Here is a 28000-nt window from a genome sequence, read left to right on the forward strand (position 1 = left end):
TTCTTTAAGGCCGAGGGAACAGGTTTATTCAAAACACATTTTAAGCAATACATGCCAGGTGTTCTTAACAACTTCACACTGTAAAATAAACCCTATAATATGAATGGGATATGGTTGTTAGGTCGACACAGCTTAGGTCGGCAGTCAATATGTCGACCACTGAAGGTCGACATGCATTAGGTCTATCCACCGACCCATACGAATTTACATAAAAATGTAGTATAAACTGAATTGACTAGACTACATATACCTAATATGCATGGAATTAGATAAACTGTACATATCCCAGGTCTGTCAGAAACAAATCAATAGAAATTCAACTATTGCAAAGGATCAATGGGATAAAATCTAAATGCTAACGAGGCAGCATATAGCTTCAGACTCTCCCAACGCAGAGGATGCAATCCCATCTTACAGCTGAGCCGGTACAAGCTCCGTTTTCCCTTTCTTTGTGATCACCTGTATGAGACTGCCAGACTTCGGCCTGTTATTTCCAGTGGTCCAGTTAAAAAATGTCCTACAAAAGAGAACAATATTTATTTCCAGCAAAATAAAGCAGTTTTGACTAAACCTTATTTTAATGTATCCTCTATTTGTGAATTTATTCCAAGCACCCTCTTAATATTATCAAACACTTTTTTTGCCCAATTCCTTACCAATACCATAGACTGTTATGTAAGTATATAGGCACCCTCTAAAATCTGTATAAGGCAGTGGTGCCTAAACTGTGTGTTTGGGCACCCTGTGGTGCTGCGAGGTTCTTTGCAGGGGTGCCACGGGTTGCTGGTCCAGGACCAAATGTAATTATTTATGGTCAAAGTGATGGGCAAAACCAGGGATAGTGGCGGCCAAACATAAAACATGTGGATAATCAGAAGCACTGCCGTACACCACAACATAACTGAACATAACCATTCCAGGTAGGCACAATTTACTTAATTTTATATTTTTTCCCATATTTATCAATAAAAAAAACTTTATTAGGGGTGCCGTGAAATAAATGCTGATACTCTGGGGGTGCTGTGATTCAAGAAAGCTTGGGAACCGCTTGTATAAGGTATTCCAGTGGCTAAACATACAAGTTGTAACAAAACGCAATACAGTAATGGATGGGAATTGTGCTGGGACAGACACAGAGGAAAGCGACCAAAAACTCCATTGCTCCAGTTGCAGAATACGGTGCCAGCTGTTACTGCAATGGATCACACATGTATACTATTTTCGGTCTAGCATGCTGGTCAGAATGTGTAAATATGTGAGGGCATAGAGAGGACTGCATTTTACGCTATATAACAGATGATGTAAATAATATATACATTTTCAGTTAATGATTTGGCAGTAACTGTATATGAGAAGAAAATAATATATAAAAAAACCAAAACCCACACAACAGGAAATTATATAGATTTTGATATCTGAATGGAAGCAGCATATGACACAACCTAACCTGACGAGCTGCAAACAGTCTTCTAACTCTGATATTGCACTTGTGGGAAACACAAAATGGTTTATTTCCAGAACAGTGGTGGCAACTTCCTGGGCACATAAAGATAAAAAAATGACTTCCCCCTCATGGCTACTGGATGGGTTAACCTGGTGAAAAATGGTGGTACAGCCCAAGTTTCTTTAAGTCTTTCAACAATCCCCAATTTATCTCTCTAGTCTTTCGACAATCCCCAATTTATCTCTCTTCTCTGTTTTGGAAGTTGAATAGTCCGATCTCTTCTCTGGCTTGGATGGATCAACGCAGGGCACCATAGCAAAATTTTAAGGGGCCCCACAACTCAAGTCTCCAGAGAGAGAGAGTCAGCAGGGACACAGAGACACAGTGCCAGCATAGACAGACAAAAATATAGGCAGCATGGACTTAGGGACAGAAAAAGATAGCAGTGGCATATAGTAGTAACTGAGAGAGGATGTAGGGACAGTGGCAGCAGGGACGTAGGAAGAGAGAGAGAGGCAGCAGGGACGTATGGACAGAGGTAGTAGGGATGTAGAGACAGAGAGAGGCATCAGTTACATACTGCACCTCCATAGTGCAGCATGAAACCCCCATGGGGAGCACCCCTGTAGCCCCACTCCCTCGTTTCTGCATAGGGAGCACCCCCCTCATGGGGCCGGGCCAGCCCCGCTTAACTGTATAGGAAGCGCCCTCAGCTACTCCGTAGACAGCTTCTTCATGTGATCCGCCAGCAGCTGCGGAGTCAGAGTCTGCCCGTGCAGGTGTCAAGGGGCGGCCAGGGAGCAGAGAACGAGAGCAGTGAAAGGGCAGCCCTCTCCCCCGGCCCCATGCAGCCGTATTACTGCTGCTCCAGCATGAAAGGGGGAGGGGGGGGGGGTGAGCTTGAATTGCAACTGCAGCCGTTCTTGGTGGGGAAAAGGGAGCCATGGGCCTTAGAGTTCACTGGGTAATGCGATCCCTTGGAAGCATCTTGGACCCGGTAGTAGCTGCACACCCTACACCATCGGTAGTAACACCACTGGATCGACAGCCTTGCATACTGTATTGTTCAAATCCTAGCTTCTGATAGTTGAGCGCTTCCTAGCTTTATTATTATTATTATTATTATTATTGTGACACAATTAGACTACGGTTAAAAGACACTTCCCTGGCCTACTGGTCTACAAGGTGATGCCTGGACATACACCCTGCAAGCCTCATTTAGTGGAACAACCTCACGAGACAGACCTCACCAACTTACACAGGCCATAAAAATATGGTTCACGATCAACAACTTGCTCAAATTTAGAGGTACTGACCAGATACCTCCTTGTGGAACTCCCATCAGCTGGCAGAATGGTCCTCCCTTTTCTCAAGAGTAGTATGGGGATACTGAGGATTTACTACCTTGGGACAGTTGAACCTTGATGTTAATCTTAAATCGTTGGCTGCCTCACCTGTCATAGGGGTTGATCCTATTCGCCGCGAAGGGTGTGATGTGCCGTTGCGCGGCAATTAATCGCCAGCAACAGCACCTTAACTTGCACCCTTCGCCACCTGGTTTCAGACTGAATTCGCATCAAAGTGTTCGGAGCCCTAAGTGTTAGTGAGCACTTCCGTGTGAATTTGGGCTGTCCTAAAAAGACAGCTGAGTGCTGCCTGGTTTCTTATACAAATGGGGGGGGGGGGGGGGGGGGGACACACACCAGTGTAATCCCAGGGAACCACTGCACCACTGTATCACCCATAAGGAGGGCAATAGCGAGTGACTACTTTCTAATACATTATATATATATTAGGGGTGGGCAACTTTATTAGAGGTGTTGGGCTGTTATATTAGGGGAGCTGGGCAGTTAGATTAGGGGGAGCTGGGCAGCTGTATTAGGGGTGCTGGGCGTCTATAAATACGCTTATGCTTACTACCCCATACTGTCACTACGCAGAATCCTCTTCTAGTCCCTCACACGGTCACCACACCACACAAAATATGCAGAAGTAGTCAGACACTGTCCGCCTACTTCTATGACATCACACGTTGGAGAGAAGGTGGCTGGTTTGATGAAAAAGTTGGTTAGAAGTGTGGGGCATCATTTAAGTTGGACAGTTGGTTGGTTGGAGGAAAGTTAGTCTGGTGTATTGCCAGCTTTACACTTGGGCTTTGTTGCCCTGGGGCCATAGATGATGATAGTTTGGATACATAGTACACAATATGCAGTTTTTATGTGTAAAGTATTCTTAGCCCAAACACGATGGCTCCCATGGAGCCTGACCTCCACGCTTGGAAAGCCTTGTTCAATGTTACTGTTCAACATGAGCACTACTTAGCATAGTCAGCACCTATTGGACGTGAGGTGCTCCCTTCAGTTTTATGGGGCCTGGTACATGCTTCTTATGGGTTTAGTTCTGGGGAAAGTGTATACTCAGTGTAATTCAGCAGGAGCCTAGGAATTCTCTTATCCCACATTCACTTCTATTGTATTGTAACAGTGTATTTTGGGTGTGTGGCTATATGTATTGCGCTATGTTGCCTTTCCTACGGTTTATTGTTGTACTGTATGGTCTGTGCTTCTTTGATATTCATTTAGACCAAACTGCTGCATGATGAAAGAAGACCATTACTCAATTGGAAACCATAATTTTCACTTACAACTTAATGCTTTATTGACATGTTTTCATTTACTTTTCTTAGCGTTTCCTTTTGTTGTTGTGTTGCACTTTATTATATTGGAAAAATCAATAAAAAACTGTACTCCATTAAAAGAGATGATGATAATAATAATAATAATAATAATAATAATAATAATAATATCATCATCATCTAGTTCCCCCATGTTACTCAAAGTATTCCAGACAATATATGAAGTCATTCACACCAGCTCCTGGCCCCCTGGAGTCTAAATACCCTTCCACAGTGGTTCCCAAACTTTCCCTAAAGTATCAGAATTGTTTTCACGTCACACCTAGGCAAAGAGTTTCTCATTGTGAAACTTAGAAATAAATATTATATAAAGTGTGTTTATATGTCATACTTAGGTTCAATCATATGGTGAGGGACAGGATACATTTGTTTGTCCAAATATTTTAGAATTGACCGTCACAAGCACTGGTTTTGTCTAGTACATTGACCATAAATAATTTGTATTGGTCCTTGACCACCAATCCAAGGCCCCCCTGCAAGTGTCACTAGGCAATCCAGGGTGCCATGGCACACATTTTGAGAGCCACCAACCTACCACCAAACAAATACTAAGGTCCTAATTAACCTATCGGTATGTTATTGGGGGGCAGTTGTATTAGGCCTGGAGAAGTGATAAAACAGTGATTAGTGGAAGGTGATAATGCACCAGCCAATCAGTATGGGTTTGAAAAATTACAGTTAGTTGAATGGCTGGTGCATTATTAATACATCTGCCCCTCTATGCTATACTTTTAGAGCACAATATTAAAAAAAAAAAAAAAAACACACACAAACACACACCATAAAAAAAACGATGAGAACATACAAACTGCACTCAGTGAGGCAATTTGAACATCTGTGCAACCATCCAATCCTAATTTAACTAAGGTTTAAATTTTAACAGGGTCACTACTTAACTTGTTAAAATGTGCATATATTTCCATTTGTTTTAAAATAACTTTCTTACATGTTAAATTGCCAATGTATGACAAAGGGCAGGGTTCTAAAGGGTCTACTACGTTATGCTGGCTGTCGGGATCCCGGCGCCCAGCATGCCGGCGGCGGGGTGAGCGCAAGAGTCCCTTGCAGGCTCGCTGCGCTCGCCACGCTGCGGCCTCGGTGACATGCTACGTACGGCATGCTATTTATTCTCCCTCCAGGGGTGTCGTGGACTCCCCAAGAGGGAGAATAGTTGTCGGAATCCCGGCGCCGGTATGCAGAGTGCCGGGATCCTGACAGCCGGTATATCAAATGCCTCCCAGTTCTAAACCTTGTCTGTTATTACACGTGAGCTGTAACGTGTTTGCAACATAAGGGAGAAAGCATTTAACAATTGTGAATATTACCTCTTTTTTCATACCTTAAATACTAAAACCAAAACTGGATCTTAAGTAACTCCTTGATACTCAACATTCATTTGTGAGAGAATATTATATTATAATAAATATATATATATATATATATATATATATATATATATATATATATATATATATATATATATATATATATATATATATATATATATATATATATATATATATATATATATATATATATATATATATATATGAATTTACTCACCGGTAATTCTATTTCTCGTAGTCCGTAGTGGATGCTGGGAACTCCGTAAGGACCATGGGGAATAGCGGGCTCCGAAGGAGGCTGGGCACTCTAGAAAGATTTAGGACTACCTGGTGTGCACTGGCTCCTCCCACTATGACCCTCCTCCAAGCCTCAGTTAGGACACCGTGCCCGGACGAGCAGACATAATAAGGAAGGATTTAGAATCCCGGGTAAGACTCTTACCAGCCACACCAATCACACCGTACAACTCGTGATACTATATCCAGTTTGACAGTATGAAAACAACGGAGCCTCTCAACAGATGGCTCAACAATAACCCTTTAGTTAACAATAACTATTTACAAGTATTGCAGACAATCCGCACTTGGGACGGGCGCCCAGCATCCACTACGGACTACGAGAAATAGAATTACCGGTGAGTAAATTCTTATTTTCTCCAACGTCCTAGTGGAAGCTGGGAACTCCGTAAGGACCATGGGGATTATACCAAAGCTCCCAAACGGGCGGGAGAGTGCGGATGACTCTGTAGCACCGAATGAGAGAACTCCAGGTCCTCCTCAGCCAGGGTATCAAATTTGTAGAATTTTGCAAATGTGTTTGCCCCTGACCAAGTAGCTGCTCGGCAAAGTTGTAAAGCCGAGACCCCTCGGGCAGCCGCCCAAGATGAGCCCACCTTCCTTGTGGAATGGGCATTTACAGATTTTGGCTGTGGCATGCCTGCCACAGAATGTGCAAGCTGAATTGTACTACAAATCCAGCGAGCAATAGACTGCTTAGAAGCAGGAGCACCCAGCTTGTTGGGTGCATACAGGATAAACAGCGAGTCAGATTTTCTGACTCCAGCCGTCCTGGAAACATATATTTTCAGGGCCCTGACAACGTCTAGCAACTTGGAGTCCTCCAAATCCTTAGTAGCCGCAGGCACCACAATAGGCTGGTTCAGGTGAAACGCTGACACCACCTTAGGGAGAAACTGGGGACGAGTCCTCAATTCTGCCCTATCCATATGGAAAATCAGATAAGGGCTTTTACATGATAAAGCCGCCAATTCTGACACTCGCCTGGCTGAAGCCAGGGCCAATAACATGACCACTTTCCACGTGAGATATTTCAGATACACGGTTTTTAGTGGCTCAAACCAATGTGATTTTAAGAAACTCAACATCATGTTGAGATCCCAAGGTGCCACAGGAGGCACAAATGGGGGCTGAATATGCAGCACTCCTTTCACAAATGTCTGAACTTCAGGTACTGAAGCTAGTTCTTTTTGAAAGAAAAATCGACAGAGCCGAGATCTGTACTTTAATGGAGCCTAGTTTTAGGCCCATATTCACTCCTGCTTGCAGGAAATGCAGAAATCGACCTAGTTGAAATTCCTCTGTTGGGACCTTTTTGGCCTCGCACCATGCAACATATTTCCGCCATATGCGGTGATAATGCTTTGCCGTAACATCTTTCCTGGCCTTAATAAGCGTAGGAATGACTTCTTCCGGAATACCCTTTTCCTTTAGGATCCGGTGTTCAACCGCCATGCCGTCAAACGCAGCCGCGGTAAGTCTTGGAACAGACAGGGCCCCTGTTGTAGCAGGTCCTGTCTGAGCGGTAGAGGCCACGGGTCCTCTGAGAGCATCTCTTGAAGTTCCGGGTACCACGCTCGTCTTGGCCAATCCGGAACCACGAGAATGGTGTTTACTCCTCGCTTTCTTATTATTCTCAATACCTTTGGTATGAGAGGCAGAGGAGGGAACACATAAACCGACTGGTACACCCACGGTGTCACTAGAGCATCCACAGCTATCGCCTGAGGGTCCCTTGACCTGGCGCAATATCTTTTTAGCTTTTTGTTGAGGCGGGACGCCATCATGTCCACCTGTGGTTTTTCCCAACGGTTTACCAGCATCTGGAAGACTTCTGGATGAAGTCCCCACTCTCCCGGGTGGAGGTCGTGTCTGCTGAGGAAGTCTGCTTCCCAGTTGTCCACTCCCGGAATGAACACTGCTGACAGTGCTAGTACATGATTCTCCGCCCATCGGAGAATTCTTGTGGCTTCCGCCATCGCCATCCTGCTTCTTGTGCCGCCCTGTCGATTTACATGGGCGACTGCCGTGATGTTGTCTGACTGGATCAGCACCGGCTGGTGTAGGAGCAGGGATTTTGCTTGACTTAGGGCATTGTAGATGGCCCTTAGTTCCAGAATATTTATGTGAAGGGAAGTCTCCTGACTCGACCATAGTCCTTGGAAGCTTCTTCCCTGTGTGACTGCCCCCCAGCCTCGAAGGCTGGCATCCGTGGTCACCAGGACCCAGTCCTGTATGCCGAACCTGCGGCCCTCTAGAAGATGGGCACTCTGCAGCCACCACAGTAGCGACACCCTGGTTCTTGGAGACAGGGTTATCAAGCGATGCATCTGAAGATGCGATCCGGTCCACTGGTCCAACAGGTCCCATTGAAAGATTCTGGCATGGAACCTGCCGAAGGGAATTGCTTCGTAAGAAGCCACCATCTTTCCCAGGACCCGCGTGCATTTATGCACTGATACCTGTTTTGGTTTCAGGAGGTCTCTGACTAGAGATTTATTTATTTATTTATTTATTTATTAGCAGTTTCTTATATAGCGCAGCATATTCCGTTGCGCTTTACAATTAGAACAACAATTATAGAACAAAACTGGGCAAAGACAGACAGACAGACAGACAGACAGAGGTAGAGATGACAACTCCCTGGCTTTCTCCTCCGGGAGAAACACTTTTTTCTGGACTGTATCCAGAATCATACCCAGGAACAGTAGCCGTGTTGTCGGAACCAGCTGTGACTTTGGGATATTCAGAATCCAGCCGTGCTGGTGCAGCACATCCTGGGATAGTGCTACTCCCACCAACAACTGTTCCTTGGACCTCGCTTTTATTAGGAGATCGTCCAAGTACGGGATAATTAAAACTCCCTTTCTTCGAAGGAGTATCATTTCCGCCATAACCTTGGTAAATACCCTCGGTGCCGTGGACAGTCCAAACGGCAGCGTCTGGAATTGGTAATGGCAATCCTGTACCACAAATCTGAGGTACTCCTGGTGAGGATGGTAAATGGGGACATGCAAGTAAGCATCCTTGATGTCCAGGGATACCATGTAATCCCCCTCGTCCAGGCTTGCAATAACCGCCCTGAGCGATTCCATCTTGAACTTGAATTTATTTATGTATGTGTTCAAGGATTTCAAATTTAGAATGGGTCTCACCGAACCGTCCGGTTTCGGTACCACAAATAGTGTGGAATAATAACCCCGGCCTTGTTGAAGTAGGGGTACCTTGATTATCACCTGCTGAGAATACAGCTTGTGAATTGCCGTTAGCACCGCCTCCCTGTCTGAGGGAGCAATTGGCAAGGCAGATTTTAGGAACCGGTGGGGTGGGGACGCCTCGAATTCCAGCTTGTACCCCTGAGATACTATTTGCACGATCCAGGGATCCACCTGTGAGCGAACCCACTGATCGCTGAAATTTTTGAGGCGACCCCCCACCGTACCTGGCTCCGCCTGTGGAGCCCCACCGTCATGCGGCGGACTTGGAAGAAGAAGCGGGGGAGGACTTTTGCTCCTGGGAACCTGCTGTTTGTTGCAGCCTTTTTCCCCTACCTCTGCCTCTGGACAGAAAAGACCCGCCTTTTCCACGCCTGTTTTTCTGGGTCCGAAAGGACTGAACCTGATAAAACGGCGCCTTCTTAGGCTGTGAGGGGACATGGGGTAAAAATGCTGACTTCCCAGACGTTGCTGTGGAAACTAGGTCCGAGAGACCATCCCCAAATAATTCCTCACCCTTATATGGCAACACTTCCATGTGCTTTTTAGAATCTGCATCTCCTGTCCACTGGCGAGTCCATAAGCCTCTCCTAGCAGAAATGGACAATGCACTTACTTTAGATGCCAGTCGGCAGATTTCCCTCTGTGCATCTCTCATATATAAGACTGAGTCTTTTATATGGTCTATGGTTAACAGGATCGTGTCTCTGTCTAATGTGTCAATATTTTCTGACAGTTTATCTGACCAAGCAGCGGCAGCACTGCACATCCAAGCTGACGCAATAGCTGGCCTAAGTATAATGCCTGTGTGTGTATATACAGACTTCAGGATCGCCTCCTGCTTTCTATCAGCAGGTTCCTTGAGGGCGGCCGTATCCTGAGACGGTAGTGCCACCTTTTTAGACAAACGTGTGAGCGCTTTATCCACTCTAGGGGGTGTTTCCCAACGTGACCTATCCTCTGGCGGGAAAGGGAACGCCATTAGTACCTTCTTAGGAATTACCAATTTTTTATCAGGGAAAGCCCACGCTTCTTCACACACTTCATTTAATTCATCTGATGGGGGAAAAACTACGGGTAGTTTTTTCTCTCCAAACATAATACCCTTTTTAGTGGTACCAGTAGTTATATCAGAAATGTTTAACACCTCTTTCATTGCCTCAATCATACAGTGAATGGCCTTAGTGGGCATCAGGTTTGACTCATCGTCGTCGACACTGGTGTCAGTATCAGTGTCGACATCTGGGTCTGCTTGAGGTAGCGGGCGTTTTAGAGCCCCTGACGACCCATGCGACGCCTGGGCAGGCACGAGCTGAGAAGTCGGCTGTCCCACATTTGGCATGTCGTCGATTTTCTTATATAAGGAGTCTATACGTGCACTCATTACTTTCCATAAGCCCATCCACTCAGGTGTCTGCCCCGCAGGGGGTGACATCCCTTCTAAAGGCATCTGCTCCGCCTCCACATCATTATCCTCATCAAACATGTCGACACAGCCGTACCGACACACCGCACACACACAAGGAATGCTCCGAATGAGGACAGGACCCACAAAAGCCCTTTGGGGGGACAGAGTGAGAGTATGCCAGCACACACCAGAGCGCTATATAATGCAGGGACTAACTGAGTTATGTCCCCTATAGCTGCTTTTTATATTATATATGTATTGCACCCAAATTTAGTGCCCCCCCTCTCTGTTTTTACCCTGTTCTGAAGTGTAGACTGCAGGGGAGAGCCAGGGAGCTTCCTTCCAGCGGATCTGTGAAGGAGAAATGGCGCCAGTGTGTCTGAGGGAGATAGCTCCGCTCCTTTTCCGCGGCCTATTCTCCCGCTTTTTTCTGGATTCTGGCAGGGGAATTTACCACATATATAGCCTCTAGGGCTATATATTGTGGTATTTTTGCCAGCCAAGGTGTTTTTATTGCAGCTCAGGGCGCCCCCCCCCCCCAAGCGCCCTGCACCCTCAGTGACCGGAGTGTGAAGTGTGCATGAGGAGCAATGGCGCACAGCTGCAGTGCTGTGCGCTACCTTGGTGAAGACTGATGTCTTCTGCCGCCGTTTTTCCGGACCTCTTCTTGCTTCTGGCTCTGTAAGGGGGACGGCGGCGCGGCTCCGGGACCGAACACCAAGGACTGGGCCTGCGGTCGATCCCTCTGGAGCTAATGGTGTCCAGTAGCCTAAGAAGCCCAATCCGGCTGCAAGCAGGCGAGTTCGCTTCTTCTCCCCTTAGTCCCTCGCTGCAGTGAGCCTGTTGCCAGCAGGTCTCACTGAAAATAAAAAACCTAAAACTATACTTTCTTTCTAAGGGCTCAGGAGAGCCCCTAGTGTGCATCCAACCTCGGCCGGGCACGAAATCTAACTGAGGCTTGGAGGGTCATAGTGGGAGGAGCCAGTGCACACCAGGTAGTCCTAAATCTTTCTAGAGTGCCCAGCCTCCTTCGGAGCCCGCTATTCCCCATGGTCCTTACGGAGTTCCCAGCATCCACTAGGACGTTAGAGAAATATATATATATATATATATATATATATATATATATATATATATATATATATATACATACACACACACACACCAGAACAAATACGCTATATACTATATTTACAGCACACTGTATTAATACAAATGCTGCAACTGCATACTATATCAGTCCGTAGTCCTGCGGCATAATATCTGAGCACAGCACAGGGTAAATAGAATAATGAGAAGGACATAGCCTGCCTGTGAGGCTGAGCTGATAAGGGGCTATTGTGTACTCACTCAGCAATAAAGTCTAATGATGTCCAGGAAGTGAAGTCTGCTTCAGGCATGGAGGCTCTGTTAGCTGGCGTATCCAAGGTAACACTGCCAAAGGAAGAGATCAAGAGATAATGTTAACCCTTATTGGACTCAAGACAATAGTGTAGTCAAAACGTTAATGAATTGCAGGTACCAACAGAGTATTATCACATGGCCAATGATATTGCATACTTTCATTTCTAACAAGTATTTAATATAGGGGGAGATTTATCAAAGATAAAGTGGAAGAGTTGCTCAACGTAACCATCCAGCTTCTGTCATTTTTCTTGCACAGCCTGTAAAATAGACTGGTTGCTATGAGCAACTTCCCCACTTTCTCTCTCTCCAAGATCTGATAAATCTCACCCTTAACCTAATCAATCACAGGTGAGCATTTGATAGCCCTCAGTCTCCACGAGTGGGAAAAGCCCTGCTGCGCCAGAATTCCAGCTGGCGGCATTGCCGGCTGCCGGGATACCGGCGTCAGTATCCCGAACGCCGGGATACAGACAGCCGGCAAATCAAATGCATCCCCCCCGAACACGTAGCTCAAATATATAGTTAACATTGAGCTGCATGTTCGGTAGATCATGGATGAACGAGAACGACCCCTGGGTGCGCGCATCGTTCATCCATACACACTGGACGATATGAACAATAGATCTTTTTTTTAAAAAAGATGGTTATCGTTCATATCGTCTAGTGCGTAGGCCAGTGTGCACATGGCTTAACAGTTGCTCGAAGTGTACAATCTGGTTTGCATCCTTTACAAAAGGCAGTATTATTTGTAATACTGCATGATCAACAGAACAGACATATGGGGCCGATTTATCAATGAGTTTTATCATACACAACGAGTTTTAAAACTCGTTGTGTACTATAAACGGTGCTCCAGCCAATCAGCTCCCAACCATCATTTTTCAAACACATGACAGGAGCGAATTGGCTTTTAGTTTTCAAACTCGTTGCATATGATAAAACTCGTTGATAAATCAGCCCCATGCTGTATTAAAAGTAAATGTATGTATGTATTGTTCCAATCAAACCAGTAACACATTAAAATCTGATGTACAGGTGAGACAGCAAATAGCGAGTGACTTACGGTAAGATAGCTACCGCAGCAGAATTAACCGGCAATCCGCCCTTGTCTCCGCCGACACTCTGACACAGCTGATGCACTGCCGCTTTAGCCATTCCATAAGCACTCATTCCTAGCAAAACGATAAGGCAAAGCAGAACATTTACAATTAGATGTAACAAATTCCATATAGGAAACTTTTCAACAAAAATAAATAGAAGATCATTTAAATAATGCCCAGAAACAAAACTTTGAGATCACTACAATGTGACATGCAATTGGTATTAATCAAACTTGGTGCTAACAGATAAGGTCTTTTAAACCTTTAGCAACCAATCAAATTCTGTCATTTTCTAGTACTGTTAAGAACAAATATGCAAACAGCTGACTGGTTGTAATGTTACTACAACAGAGGTGTTTGTTGCCCTTATGTAATAAAATATACATAAAAGTGTAAAATAAAACATTCATGAGGTCCATCCAGGCTTCATTAACAGAAATTGGGGCAGATGAATCAAGCAGTGAAAACAGTGGAGAAGTTGCCCGTAGCAACCAATTAGCTTTGAGGAAGCAGTTATCAGTTACATTCTATAAAATAGAATCTGTGGGCACTTCTGCACTGCTTGATACATCAATCCCAAATGTTAGCTTACTTAACTGTTTTAATAAGATGAATAAATATTGAAAAATCACCTAAAACAACCTACAAGAGGAGGTATAAAGGCTCTAGTATTAATCCTTAACAGCAGCAGCTATACATACCAAAGGCTGGATATACAGTATAAAAAAAACACTATGAATGGTAATAAATAATCTGCTCTTAAGATAAACTGATGTTATTAGAGGCTGTATACCGTATATACTCGAGTATAAGTCGACCCGAATATAAGCCGAGGCACCTAATTCTACCACAAAAACCTGGGAAAACTTATTGACTAGAGTATAAGCCTAGGGTGGGAAATGCAGCTATAGCCGTACACAGCTCTCAGTGCCAGATATGCCCTCATACTGCCAGATATGCCCTCATACTGCCAGATATGCCCTCATACTGCCAGATATGCCCCCACAGTGCCAGATATGCCCTCATGCTGCCAAATATGCCCCACAGTGCCAGATGTGCCCTCATGCTGCCAGATATGCCCTCATGCTGCCACATATGCCCCCTCCCCAAGTGCCAAATATGCTCCCCCAGTGCCTGTTACTTACCCCTCCGTAGATCCCGCGCTGTCTTCTGAAGGAGGGACACTGAGCGCGCCTCTCCTGTGTCCCTCCTGCATCTCCGGCGGCCGCGGCGGGTCTATTAAAGGAAGTGCCGGTTCGTGATCAGAGGTCACGAACGGGTACTTCCTTTAATAGACCCGCCGCTGCCGCCGGAGATGCAGGAGGGACACAGGAGAGGCGCGCGCTGTGCGCTCCGTGTCCCTCCTTCACACTGCTCTGCCTGTCACACTGCACGGCCACTGACTCGAGTATAAGCCGAGGTGGCTTTTTCAGCACAAAAAAAGTGCTGTAAAAGTCGGCTTATACTCGAGTATATACGGTAATTAAAGCTCAATATCAGTTTCTTTTGTTCCCAGACCTTAAAATGCTTCAATATACCCTTTTCAGACAGAAATGTCTGAATTACCAGGAAATTTCAGTGCAGGGTAATTTTGCTGGTCCCCGTCTGACCCCCCACCCCATCACCCGGGAATTTTCTTTTCTATGTGAAAGGGGTATTAGTTTATGAAGTCATTAGATGGCACCATAATCAAACAGACCCAAAGGTAGACACATAAAAGTAAATTATAAGTCACTGAGGTCTTACATACAGATCCAGGAGGGTGTGGTATATAAGATCTACAGTAATAAGATAGACAGTCATTAGTTTGACACCATATGGTTGACATGCATTAGGTCGACAGGGACAAAAGGCAAACATGGAAAAGGTAGACAGTAGAATAAGTCGACAGGTACATGAGGCGGACAGGGTCAAAAGATCAACATGACAATGGGCGACACAGAAAAGGTTGGAAAGTTTTTTTAATTATAGTTTTCATTATATGAGACCACTATTATAGCAAATATAGACTCTCGTGGGCTAACTTCGCTCGCCACACTTCGGCCAGGTTACTATTCCCAATCATAGTCCACATGGATGGTAAAGCAAACAAAAAGTAGAAAAATATGTGAAGAGCCTCAATTCAAAACTTGGTGTCTACCATATGTACATTGTCCATTGTCATGTTGACTATCTACCTTTTACCTGTTGACCATGTGATGTCGGCTTATTGACTTTATCTAGACAGTGTACTGTAGCTCTATCATCCGGATACCAATCCAGGAAACGTGAGAGTTATTCCTTATGTGTAGGTTTTTCAAATGAACACTGAAGTACTGCCATCAGAACTCACCCTTTAAGCAGATATTATTCACAGGAGTGAAGAAACCGCTTCACGAGACTGCACTGATTAATTTGATATGTAACACTTGTATTTCTTTGTGCGTAGGGACAGGCTTGGGCCAGAATTCAGCCCTGGCATTCGCGTGCGCGCACAACGGAGGCGGCGCACGGGCATAGTGCATGGGGGAGTGCCCCCATTTTGGTTATACTGCACAGTAAGGGTGGGGTCGTGCCGTTACCACGTGTTACAAACAGATACGTCCAGCAGCGGGGAGCACAAACAGACACGGGAGCTGCGCTGCATGCAGCCTTCCCGGCTTCTCTGACCGGCCTGGCCCACCCCGCCTGCCTATCGGCACTTCTGGCATTTGCCAGATTTACAATCCAGCCCTATTTGTGCGACTGAGTCTTAACTTAAATGGTATTGTAGCATTTCATACAGAGATTTCGGGGTAAATGTTTGCTTTCTCAGGTGTGTTTGCTCAATTTTTTTTCAAATGTGTAAATTTACTAAAGGCAAACCCGGAAGTGTACGATCAAATCAAACTTGAAATCACTAATACGATCAAACACACCACCATCATTTCCATAGGAAACAACAGTACATGGAAATGGCCCAAAAATCGTTTTTGCAAAAACACCCGAGAATTAGGCGCAAACTCGGGCCAAAATACACGTCCCCCATAACAACGTGTTTGAAGAAGCCTGCACAGATCAGTGTGATGCCACGTTATTAACCACACTATTAGGAGGAGATGTACCAAGTCTTAGAGAGAGATAAAGTACCAACCAATAAGCTCCTAACTGCCATGTTACAGGCCGTGCTTGAAAAATGACAGTTAAGCTGGGAACACACTAGACTAGACGATTTGTCGTCCGATGCGCCATATCGGACCAACATATCCGGCACATCGTGTAGTGTGTATCCACTATGCCGCTGACTGTGTGTGCTCCCACAGATCATCAGCAACATCCTCAGTTGGCTCTACATGCAGGGCTGACGGAAGACTTCGCTAGCAACGGCCATGCTGCCGATCCTCCATTGCGGTCGGCATCGGCAAATGTATATGCACTATGCTGATGCCAGCTCCATGTCAGGTCCAGTCATGCGCAATTTCGCTGGGTACATACATTGTGTGGTGTGTACCAGCTTTAGGAGCTGGTTGGTTGGTAGTACTTTCTCACTCTCCAAAGCTCTGTCCCTATAACACAAACAGCCCTGTACCACTAACTCAACCCACATCCCTAGTCTAGGAACCATCTCCGGATTTTTTTTTTTTTTACAAATTAAAGAGACCATTTTTTAAATGATCATTCTGTTTTTACTTTACTGTATTTAAACGGCTGGGTGGCTAACTCCACAATTCTAAACAGAACTGTTCTACTGTTTTTGTTTCATTCCACTCATTGTAGATATGTTATGTATATGCGCATGCTAGGGGTCTTCTCAGTTTCATATAGTGACTTTACTTGCTCTTTAATCAGACATGCAACTAATTTATTGCAACCGCCATTTAATCTTTGACAAAGAGTTGCCCTGGGGCTGTGGTCTCTTTTCCGTCTGCTTTTATGCAACTCTTCTTTTGGCAAATTGTTTTTAATTAAACCAGCTAATTCTGGGCAGGATGTTGCCCAATACTTGTTTTTTTTTTTGTCTGTTCTAAAATGAAACACATGTTGGCTGTAAACATCACCAGAATTCCTAAGGAACCGCGACTTGTGTGGTTACAATAAATGAAACAGTATGAAATTGCTATTTACATTAAAGTACCATTCAAGCTCATTCACTATTCAAAAATCAGGTCAATCTCATAACATTCTAAAATGTATTTATAAACTAATTATGTTAAAAGTTGTTCTTTAATCACAGCGGGACTTCTGAATTACTCCCAGACAACTTTGTCCAGGTTGAGATCAAAGTATGAAAAGTATTGTGCAAATTTCACATCACAAGAGCAAAGGGACAAACTTAAAAGGGAGGACAAAGGTCTTCCACATTATCTGATCTTTACACAGGAGGAAGAGACCTACTGTACAGAAAAATGGAGCAGCTTTCTATTTCTTTGATGAATTAGATCCAGGATGTGTGTGAAAGACGACGACATCAGATATAAAAAAATAATAATAATAATAATAATAATAATATAATAATAATAATAGTCATCAGGAGAATAAACAAGCGTAAAAATATATATTTACTGAGAAACGTAAACAGATTGCTACAATTCCATGTACCTTAAAAAAAGGGGCAAGTCACACCACTGGGCGGAATCTCCAGAGTATAGCAGATTGATATAACATAAGCAAAATAATGAAGCTAAAAATAAAAAAAAAATAAAAGGGGGAAATAAAAAAACAAAAACAAAACAGAGCTGACATTTCAGTGATGTAAAGCCGTCTGCTAATGGTTATGTTTTAATGACCTGACAGAATAATTATTAATAGCATGTATGCACCAGCTTCTGCACATTTCAATGACATGCATCCCAAGCTGGTATGGATATACAGACGTTATAAAGGTTTGAAGTGATCTATAACCATATTTGCAGCACAGATGGAGTAATGGTTAGCATTACTGCTCACAGCAGTGAGGTCATGGGTTTGATTCCCACCATGGCACTAACTGTGTGGAGTTTGTATATTCTCACCATGCTTGCGCGAGTTTCCTCCGCCTCCCACTATCCAAAAATATACTGGTAGGTTAATTGGCTCCCAACAATAATTAACTCTATTGTGAATGTGTATGCATGGGAATATAGATTGTAAGCTCCACTAGGGCAGGGACTGATGCGATTGACTCTATATTCTCTGTAAAGTGCTGCAGAATATGTGTGCGCTATATAAATAACTAATATTATTATTATTTATTATTATTATGTAATGAATTATAATTTACTGTTAGTCTTAAAGGTATTTCCCTATACATACACATGACCGTCTTGCACATTATACTCACCCATCAACAGGATACAAAAAAAAAAAAAAAAAAAAAATATTATATATATATATATATATATATATATATATATATATATATATATATATATATATATATATATAATAATAATAATAATAATAATAATAATAATAATAATAATAATACTGTCCGGAATTTGCAAGCAATATTTTTGGGGTACTGTACAATATGTATATTTATTAGCGTCTCATCACTCACATCTTTTCTCCATTTTGAGATGAGGAAATATCACACCTCCTTTTTTAATCCAGTTTTTATTAAAAAAAAAAAAAAAAAAGCAGTGTTCTATCACACAATGGCAACTCCCCCAGACGTCTGTTACAAATCAATATTGTTTGATGAAACCGGTTAGGCATTTAAAATGTGAAAAAAAATAAGTCAGTCCATTTATTTTACTTTTTAAAGAGTAATATTCCTGACTATTACCTGGGGTAGCAGATAGTGCGGCTTGTGCCCCGGACAATGTGAGCAGGCCTCCTTCTTTAAGATGCTTTGTAGCGAGGTGACTGGAAATGGCTGAAGTCCAAACGCTCTGTTTCCACATCAGATCACAGTTCTTGTAAAATGCTGCAAGCCAGAAATACAAATATGACACAATCTAGTGTACCCATGAAGGTCTATTCTAGATTTACTAGATATAGTATTTCTAAAGTACAGGTTCCAGCAGAGTCTGCTAGTCAAGGGCATTGCCCGAATATCTCATGGGTAACAGATACTGAAATATTTAAGTCTGATCTAAGGACCCGATTGCTCCTCTGCGTTTTTGCAGCGGTATGCGATCAGATAGCCGCCGCCCATAAAGAGTGAAAACTCACCCCGTGCAAGGTGTGCGAATGTACGTTTACGCCGTGCAAAAATTCCGCAAGGCAGCTGCAAATCCGTTCACACCTCACTATCGAATGATTTTTCCAGGCTGTGCGTAGCCCAACACTTACTCCTACAGTGCGATACAAACAGGCTGATTGGGTCCAGAGCGGACGCCATACACCCTCCCAGAAAACGCTTGGGAACGCCTGCATTTTTCCTGACTCTCCTAGAAAATGGACAGTTACCACCCTCCAATGGCCTCTTCCTGTCAATCATCTTGCGAACGCCTTGCGATTGAAATTTATGCACCATTCTGTCACTGTTCGGTGTCACGCCTACATATTGCGATGCACACGCTGTCAATCGATAATCGGGCGCTGTGCGATTTAACACAACAGCGATCAGGTCTGAATCGGGCCCTAAATGTAATAGCCTGCGACAAGCCGGACTTTGTGTGAGCAAGCAGTATTTTTAAAGGTGCAATCAGTTACAGGGCAAAATGTAACAAGCATTTAGTGGGTGGAATTCAAATGTTTGAAAAGTCGGTTGGGTGTCTGTTTTTTCCTGTCTATTAGATAGGAAAAAACAGACACCCAACTGACTTTTCAACCATTTGAATCTCCCCCAGTGAATGTTATAATCCTGGTTTTGAAATAAATAGTAAAGTAGAACTTAAATATACCTGTTGTCTAAACACAGTGGAGGAAGTCACTGTGACACCGCAAAACACTAGTAAAAAAATAATAATAGAAGCTTATTATACAAGAGACTTTATAAAAAAATGTCTGTTACTGCTCCAGATGTAGACAACATCTACAGATTTCTCCTGGCACGGTGAACAGTCCTTCTAGTCATGCCGTGGTGTTACTTGTTAAGTGACTCTTTCCATTAAAATGCCTCTTATTCACAAAAATGATGCAAATTGGGTAGACAAGCAGTTTATGCTGATTAAAATGATATGCGGCATGTCTATATTCTGTGTGCGACCTGACTGTATCTGCATTTGAAATGCTGCACTACAGCGTTTTCCTAGAAAACACTGTAACGTAACATTGTGTGCAGTTACAGGTGCGATTGCACAGAGTTAGGCATGACGCATAGAATTTTAATCAGAAGAGAGTCTGCCTGTGCATCTTATACACATAACGATGCAAGCAAGACATTTTTGGCAAGAAAAAAAAAAAAAAAAAAAAAAGAAACCGCTAAGAGAGTTGCAGAAGACCTGTAAGCTCCCTCACACCAGGCATGTCCCACTGCGTTTTGAGGCAAAATGTATGAGGACACATCTGTTTAAGTAGAAGCCTCCAATCGGCACAGGGACAACAATACATTTACATTTTTGCATCTGAAACTTTCTGCCTTGTTTTAGATTTTGTCCCTGTTGTACATTCTTCATTTGGCTTTTACTATCTCATGTAGTTTAAGTGTCTAGTATAGCATATTTGCTGTATTGCAAATTGGCTGCGCATACACATGGGGAGGGGTAAGGGTTGAAGTAAAGCCCATGGATGTCATGCAATACACACAGGATGCCGAGCAGTACATGATATGCAGGTCCAGAACATACCCAGGTAAGATGCAAGGCCCAAATGCATCATCGATCTCAAACCGGAGAGGATTAGCTGTAGAGAACTCCCCCCCCCCACCACCACACTTGGAGAAAGTAGCATACATTCTGGTTTGCTGTAACTCAATCACCTGACTCAGAGACAGACCTCATCATAACTTTGAGCTCGCTCTCTGGCAGATGCATGGTTCTGACAATTACTGCAGACCACTGGTAACATTGCTAGGCTCTTGCTGACTTATCCAAAGCGAAGAGATGGAGCTGGCCGGCAAAGGTTCCCAGTGATTTTATGCACTAGGACCCTGCTATACTAAGAAAGCATTGTGATCCCAAACAGCTAATGTGTGGGAAAGTGGGTGTTTGTAAAAATATATGAAATCTGCAAAATTCCTTTGAGTTATTTAGCTGTTCGTCAGAAAAAATAACCAAGTTGCAGAAAAGTCGTTTAAACAAAAACAAATATTGTGTAAGAACAATTGTGTGTCTTCTGCAAGAATGATCAATAAAGCAGGTCTAGTTACACACAGGGAACAGTTATTTTGTGGAGATTACAAATCATTAACATGTAGAAAACACTGATATATAATAAGCACCATCCAGAAAAATGGATACATAAAAAAAAAAAAAAAAACAGAAGAAATGCTATTAGACAAGGTGAAAGTAGCGTTACATTTATCAATGCATTTATTACACTGTAAAAAAAATAAAAATGTAATTTTATATAGTATAAATATTTTTTTTCCCTTCTGTAAATATAAAGAAAAAATAATGCAGATTAAAATAGAAGTTCTCATAGCATCCAAATATGTAATAAAGAACAATACAAGCCATATACATATGGAGACCATTAGAACCAGTAGTGTGGATTGCATCCAGGCACATGAGGCTAAAACAGCTGACTCACTATGAATTCTATTTTGTTCATGTAATTTCTCTGCAGAGAAGACATTACCCTCGATGTGATGCAGAAAATTACCCTCGATGTGATGCAGAAAAGGTTAGGTTCTTTGCTACCCACAGCTATGAGATCGGACTAGTATTTAATGTTAATACTTATGAGGTTGAGGCATATAGACATACATAATGGCCACTAGAGGGGCTTCTGTTTTACAATACAACTGTACCCTACGTCTCCTCCCAACAGCCTTTCTAGTCATGCCATATCCCCCAACATGAACCATTCCATTAGGTACAAAGGGGAGATGTATTATAGCGGCACGGATCGTACCGAGGCGAAGCTGGAAGCAGGGGCATATCTAACAATTGGCCAGGATGGCACTCGCCAGGGGCGTCTTAACAGCAGTGTAGGCCCCTGGGCAAAGCAATGAACTGGGGCCCCTACCCATCCTCCAGTGGTAGGGGTGGGGGGTGTTACCAGTGGCAGCCTTGATGTCCCGCGGGCGGTAGTGGGTTTTCTATCTTCCACGCAGCATGTAGGATCTGGAGCAGTCATTTCTGCTAATTATTCCTTTACTGCACAGATGATGGGATATGGGGTGGGAGGGAGAACACTAAACTGTAGACGGAGCATTGGGCTGAATGAAGTGGCACTGGTACATGACTTCCAGGGTGGTAGGGGGTGTCTATATGCAGGGAAGGGGTGGATAGTGGAGTGGGCTTAATAGTAATAATTTTCTGGTGGGAGGGCAGCTTGCATGACTGCAGATATCTCCAGTTTCTGGAAACATATTTCTTAGCTATCAAATGGGACTAAAAAAACTAGAGAGTCCCATCTTTTAGGAGGTACTGGGAACTTGGGGATCAAAGTTCAGGAGCCAGAGCAATCCACTGACTAATATATAAAACTGCATGCCAGGCATATGGAGCTAGAGCAGGGACCAGTTGCTGGAAGGCTGATATATCTGGTTCTGGGCATAGTAGAGAAAAGTGGCCAGTATCCACTGAAAGGGGAAAAGCCCAGCTTTTGGAGTATACCCTCAGAAAAACTCAGAAAAAGTCAGACAGAACCCAAGATATCTGGCTGGGAAGAGCAATTAACAGGCTCGGATAGGGGCCACTGATTTGAAATCGGATATCTCCGGTTCCCCAGGGCCAATTTTCAAAAATCTGGTACCCCTGGAAAAAGGAGACCCTAAGCTATCAGGCTAGGGCCCTTAGACTCCTTGGGAAAGTGCCCATTGAGCCTATACGAAAAGACGGCCATGGCGCGCCGCCCGACGGTGCCACCCTCGGCCAATGGGTGGAATCCCTTAAGCCGTAGTGTCTGGCAATACCTGCTGTGCCAAGCTGCCTGTGCATCGCCTGGGATGGAGGGTGGCGGATCGCTCAGCAGGCAGGAGCTGGCGTCGGTGTCCAGCACCGCAATGCTCTACACGTAAAAAACCCTTGCTGTCGGGAGCTCCCAGCAGCAAGGGCTACAGGGAGCTGTAGTTTATTTCCAGTTTCTTCACGTAGTTTGGTGCGGTGCCATACACCGGCGACAGCTCATGCCTGCTGAGCGATCCTCCGCCCTCCATCCCAGGCAGCTCGGCACAGCAGGTATTGCCACTACGGCTATCTGCTGGGATGTTGTGGGGTGGGGACTAGGGCTATGTGCTGTGTGGGGGGCTATGTATGTGCTTGGAGTGGGGGAGACTACTACTATGTGCTAAGGGCGGTCTACAGCTATGTGCTTGGAGTGGGATGGGGACTATGGCTATGTGCTTAGGGTGGTGAGGGGCTATGTGCAGGAATGGGCACTATGGCTATCTATGCTGGCGGGGAACTATTGTATGTGATGGGAGGGGGCGGGGACTACTGTATGACTGTGTTGGGAGAGGTGGAGACTACGGCTATTGCTTGGGGAGGTGGGGGCTATGGCTATTTACGGAGAGGGGACTATGGCTATGTGCTGGGAGGGTGATGGGGACTAGGGCTGTGGGGGCTTATCTGGCACTGTGGGGGCATATCTCGCACTATAACGGCATATCTGGCACGGTAAGAGTATGTGTATCTGGCACTCTAGGGGCATATCTGGCACTATTGGGGGCAAATGTGTATCTGGCACTATTGGGGGCATATGTCCTCACATGTCTTTTAATTCTATGCAATAGATAGCACCTTTCCTTGTGTACATATGCCTATTTCCCTATAGATTGTAAGCTTGCGAGCAGGGCCTTCCTACCTCTATGACTGTTATCACCCAGTTTGTTATTGTTATTTCAAATTGTAAAGCGCAACGGAATTTGCTGCGCTATATAAGAAACTGTTAATTAATAAATAAATAAATAAATAAAATGTGTATCTGGCATTGCACTATTGGAGTCACATGTGTATCATGCCCCTATTTTCATTGACCACACAGTACCACTAAGATTTTTTTCTACTTGCACCACTGGGTAGTGCGCTGCACTGCACTTCTTTGCACTACTATTTGATTACACTACCTGGCTTTGGGTGGCATTGTCTCCTCAGCCAGGCCAGGCACTGCCGATGTCTCCTCAGTGTTATAAGAATTACTGTGTGGGTATAATGTGTATAAGGGCTACTACTGTGTAGCTGAATTTGAATTGGGGGAACTATTGTATGGTCAGGCCCCTTTCCCACATGCACCTTCCCTATTTCAAATTTGGGGGGCGCCAGTTCCTTACTTTGCCAGGGGTGCCCGGACTCCTAGATACACCCCTGGCTGGAAGCTAATCTTGTCTGCCGAAGCGGAGGGAAAATATAATATAATATAATATAATATAATATAATATAATATATATATAGTGGGGGGGGATGAGGGTACCGGCGACTTCTGTTGTGTGAATGTGCAAAGACTGGTAGTGAAATTTATGATTTATAAGCCAAAAAATATAAAATTTAACAAACCGTTTTGATAGCACATATAAATAAAATACATAAAAATAGGCAAGGGGGTTCCCTGCAGTGACCCCCTTGCCTATTTTAAAAGCTAAGTCCTTACCTTTATACCTGATCTTGGATTTTTTATGATTCTTTTTTGGAAATTTTATATATTTTATTTATATGTGCTATTAAAACGGTTTGTTCAATTTTATATTTTTTGGCTTATAAATCATAAATTTCACTACTAGTCTTTGCACATTCACACAACAGAAGTCGCCGGTACCCTCATCCCCCCACTATATATTTCTCTGGCAGCACTGTACTAGTGTTGCAATCTTAAGGGGTGGCAACACCTCTAACAAGGTTTGTTGTGTTTTTAGTATCTTTTAGCAATTTTTATTACAGCAATTTTTTTATTACTGAGATCATACCCCACAAGTGGCGCTGTATCATCCTTTGATAGAGATAGATAGAGATTATATATATATATATATATATATATATATACACACACACACACACTTTTTAATTTTTTTTATTTTTTATTTATTTTTTTACACACACTATATTATATATTTTATTTAGTCTGAAGTGTCAAAACACTAAAGCACATAAAATGAAATACAGTACTAAGAAGATAAATACTGCACATCATGGGAGTTCAGCAGAATTTAGAGTTATAGAACAATTTACTGTACATGATAAAGGAGTAACCAGGCAGACTAAAGACACCCCCACCTGCATAGGATGATGAGGATCATTCTCCACCACCCCAAACTCATACTGATACAATAATTGCTGTGTATGCACAGGGAGTGTAGCAATATAAGGCACTTTACAACAACAAGATTCTTATGATAAATGCAACCAACACTAAGTATACATGGGTTATCACTGGACATTTCTAAGCTGTTACCATGCAAAATATTCTAAATAAGCTACCATACCACCATGATGGACTTCAACTTACATTTTGCTTTTGCAGAGCCTCCAGCCCAGCCTCCAGCCACACAGAGGATTGCATCCACCTTCTGACCACTGAGAAGCTGATCCACTGCTGTGGTCACCTGATGAATGGAAAGGGGAGAGATCAGATCTGTCAGTGACCCACTACAGAGAGTGAGCACTGTCATAGCATTAGTCTTCCCGGCAACAGCCAACATCAATTTCTGAATTTTAATCATTAAGATCATATAATATTTCTCCAGGAGAACAGACATACAGCCACAAACAGGAGTCTGGTTAGGGTTCACACAATCAATTATTCTGATAGCACTTTCAGCAAACAGAGTGTAAAACTGCACTGTACAAGCAACCCGCCACCAAAATGCATCTTATTATAGACGACAATCTACACATACTGTATATATCTCTAAGGTTTGTCCAATTACTCTCATTGGATCTTAATACATATTAGACCACATACTGTATACGGAAGGATGGGAAACCCATGCAAAATACACATAATTAACATCTAGCACTGAAATGGGACAATCTGTTTTCTATAAAGGTCCATATTTATATAATAAGAAAAAGTATCAAAACTCAAGGGTGCATATGGATTCTATTCTGGGCTGTAATTACTAAACGATAAGAGGGCCAGTGTAGAAGTTTCCCATAGCAACCAGATTCTATCATTTGTCTTGTACAGTGATTGCTAACCTTGACACTCCAGCTGTTGTTGAACTACACACCCCAGCATGGCCCGCTACAGTTTTGCTATTTGGCCTTGCTAAAACTGATGCAGGGCATGCTGGGATGTGTAGTTCAACAACAGCTGGAGTGTCAAGGTTAGCCATCACTGGTCTAGTACATGCCATAAAATTATCAGAATCTGGTTGCTATAGGAAACTTCTTCACTTGTTATCTTTAGATTTCATCTATCTCCGCACAAATATTTAATCCAATCCAGATCACGGGAAAAGTAAATATACGCAAATATAACTGCACCTCCAGCTGCATTCATTTTCTCTCTGCAAATACAACAAAGTGTGACACATCCACTGTGCAGGGAAAGAGCAGTCTTCAGCCTCTAGGCATAAACCTGTCATGCAAAATGCTGAATCCAGCTCCAATCATCCTAATCTGTTAGCGAATCACCAGCCAACAAAACGGTTTTACTGTTTTTGTGTTTTTAGTTTATTTTCAATTTTTTATTAATTATTTTTTTAGCTCCAGATCCTGGCTGGAAAGTTTAGTAACATCTAATGTTTAAGATAAGTACATTTAGAAATGAAAAATGCAAAATGTACCTTATTATATCGTATATGTAGATCATCAACATAGCATACTACAATAGACAGATACAGTACACGTATGGTAATAACACAGGAACACAGAGATGGTACGGTATCAGCTGTACACTTATTAGATGGCACTCATCTTCCCAAACATGGCAGCTATAACAATACATGAGACAAGTGTGTCTGCTCTCCTGTAGATGTGCACAGCATATTGAATTGGAAGTTCCTTGTACACAGGGACAGTGACTCACCTCTTCCGATTGCTGAGTGAAAGAATCGGACAGCTTTACCACCACATTAGCACTGGCAGACGCATTCTCCGTCACATCTATAGATGCAACCCACTGAGGGAATAGAAAGATAATACAAATATTATATAAAATAAATTAGTATTAACGTCTCAAAGTGCAACAAAACAGATCACATAATGCCACCAAACAGAGCTAAGCATACTGCAGCTAAAGTAAACTGTGACCCTGGCATCAGTCTGCCTACTTCCTAGCCACATTTACTTCTGCAAGATGATACATGTGCCACATGCTCCAGCAACACAGAACACACAGTGGAGCAGCCACATTTACCCAGTTCTTGGATGTGAAGTAGTCCACACACTTGGAGCCCAGAGCTCCTCTGCCTCCATACACCAGCACTCTCTGCACCTCAGCGACAGCAGCCATCCTGCACAGCCTGTGTGATAGAGATCTGCCTCTGATCAGCAGCAACTAGTACTCCTGTCATGCAATACAGAGAGAAACCAGTGCTGGGCCCCGCCCCCACCGACGTCACCGTGTGACGTGCCAGATTCTTATTGCCTGCTACCGGCTGCTGCCAAGTTCATTTACAGCTTATGAACCTGCAGAGCGATGATCAGAGATCACGTGTTCTGCTTTCACTACAGAACATGTGTCTGTGCTGGGGCTGATACAATGTTGCTAATACCATGTGCTGTGTGTATCAGTGTTTCACCGAACAGGAAATTAAGGAAGGATCGTCAGCTGTATTTTGTGCAATGTCTTCCGGCTGTGTATAATAACACATGCTCATGGCTTTAAACAGAAAACTATATTATGTTGTGTCACTTACACGGTGATAATTACAAAAGCTCACCTCTTATACACAGAGCAGCTATAGGTTATTACAATTAGGATATTTCACTAGGTTTTTATTTTTCTAATATACCTCCGAGGACACCTTACAAGGTTATGGATCAATGGGTTGACAGTCAAAAGGTCGACAATGTCTAGGTTGACACTAAGTAGTCGACATGCACAAGGTTGCATACTTGCCTATCTGACCCTCTCCATGAGGGAGAAAATGCTCTGTTCCTGGACTTTCCTGGTAATCAGGGCCGGTTCAAGGGCGCAGAGTGCCCCGGGCAGGGAA

General features: G+C 43.4%; 1 protein-coding gene across 2 annotated transcripts; it reads right to left on the bottom strand.

Moving 5' to 3' along the window:
• Positions 1-28000, bottom strand: QDPR (quinoid dihydropteridine reductase). 2 transcript variants are annotated; one of them, XM_063921286.1, is made up of 8 exons: positions 27904-28000; positions 27199-27304; positions 26869-26961; positions 25345-25441; positions 18638-18778; positions 12876-12984; positions 11756-11839; positions 1-517 (listed from the first exon to the last, which is right to left on the bottom strand). In XM_063921286.1, the coding sequence occupies exons 2-8, from the start codon at positions 27292-27294 to the stop codon at positions 412-414; spliced, it is 726 nt and encodes a 241-aa protein (XP_063777356.1). In that variant the 5' UTR covers positions 27295-27304; positions 27904-28000; the 3' UTR covers positions 1-411. The 2 variants fall into 2 exon arrangements, with proteins under 2 accessions (XP_063777356.1, XP_063777346.1); XM_063921276.1 differs by lacking the exon at positions 27904-28000 and having other exon boundaries at positions 27199-27461.

Source organism: Pseudophryne corroboree, chromosome 1, assembly GCF_028390025.1.
Source record: "Pseudophryne corroboree isolate aPseCor3 chromosome 1, aPseCor3.hap2, whole genome shotgun sequence".
NCBI lineage: Eukaryota > Metazoa > Chordata > Amphibia > Anura > Myobatrachidae > Pseudophryne > Pseudophryne corroboree.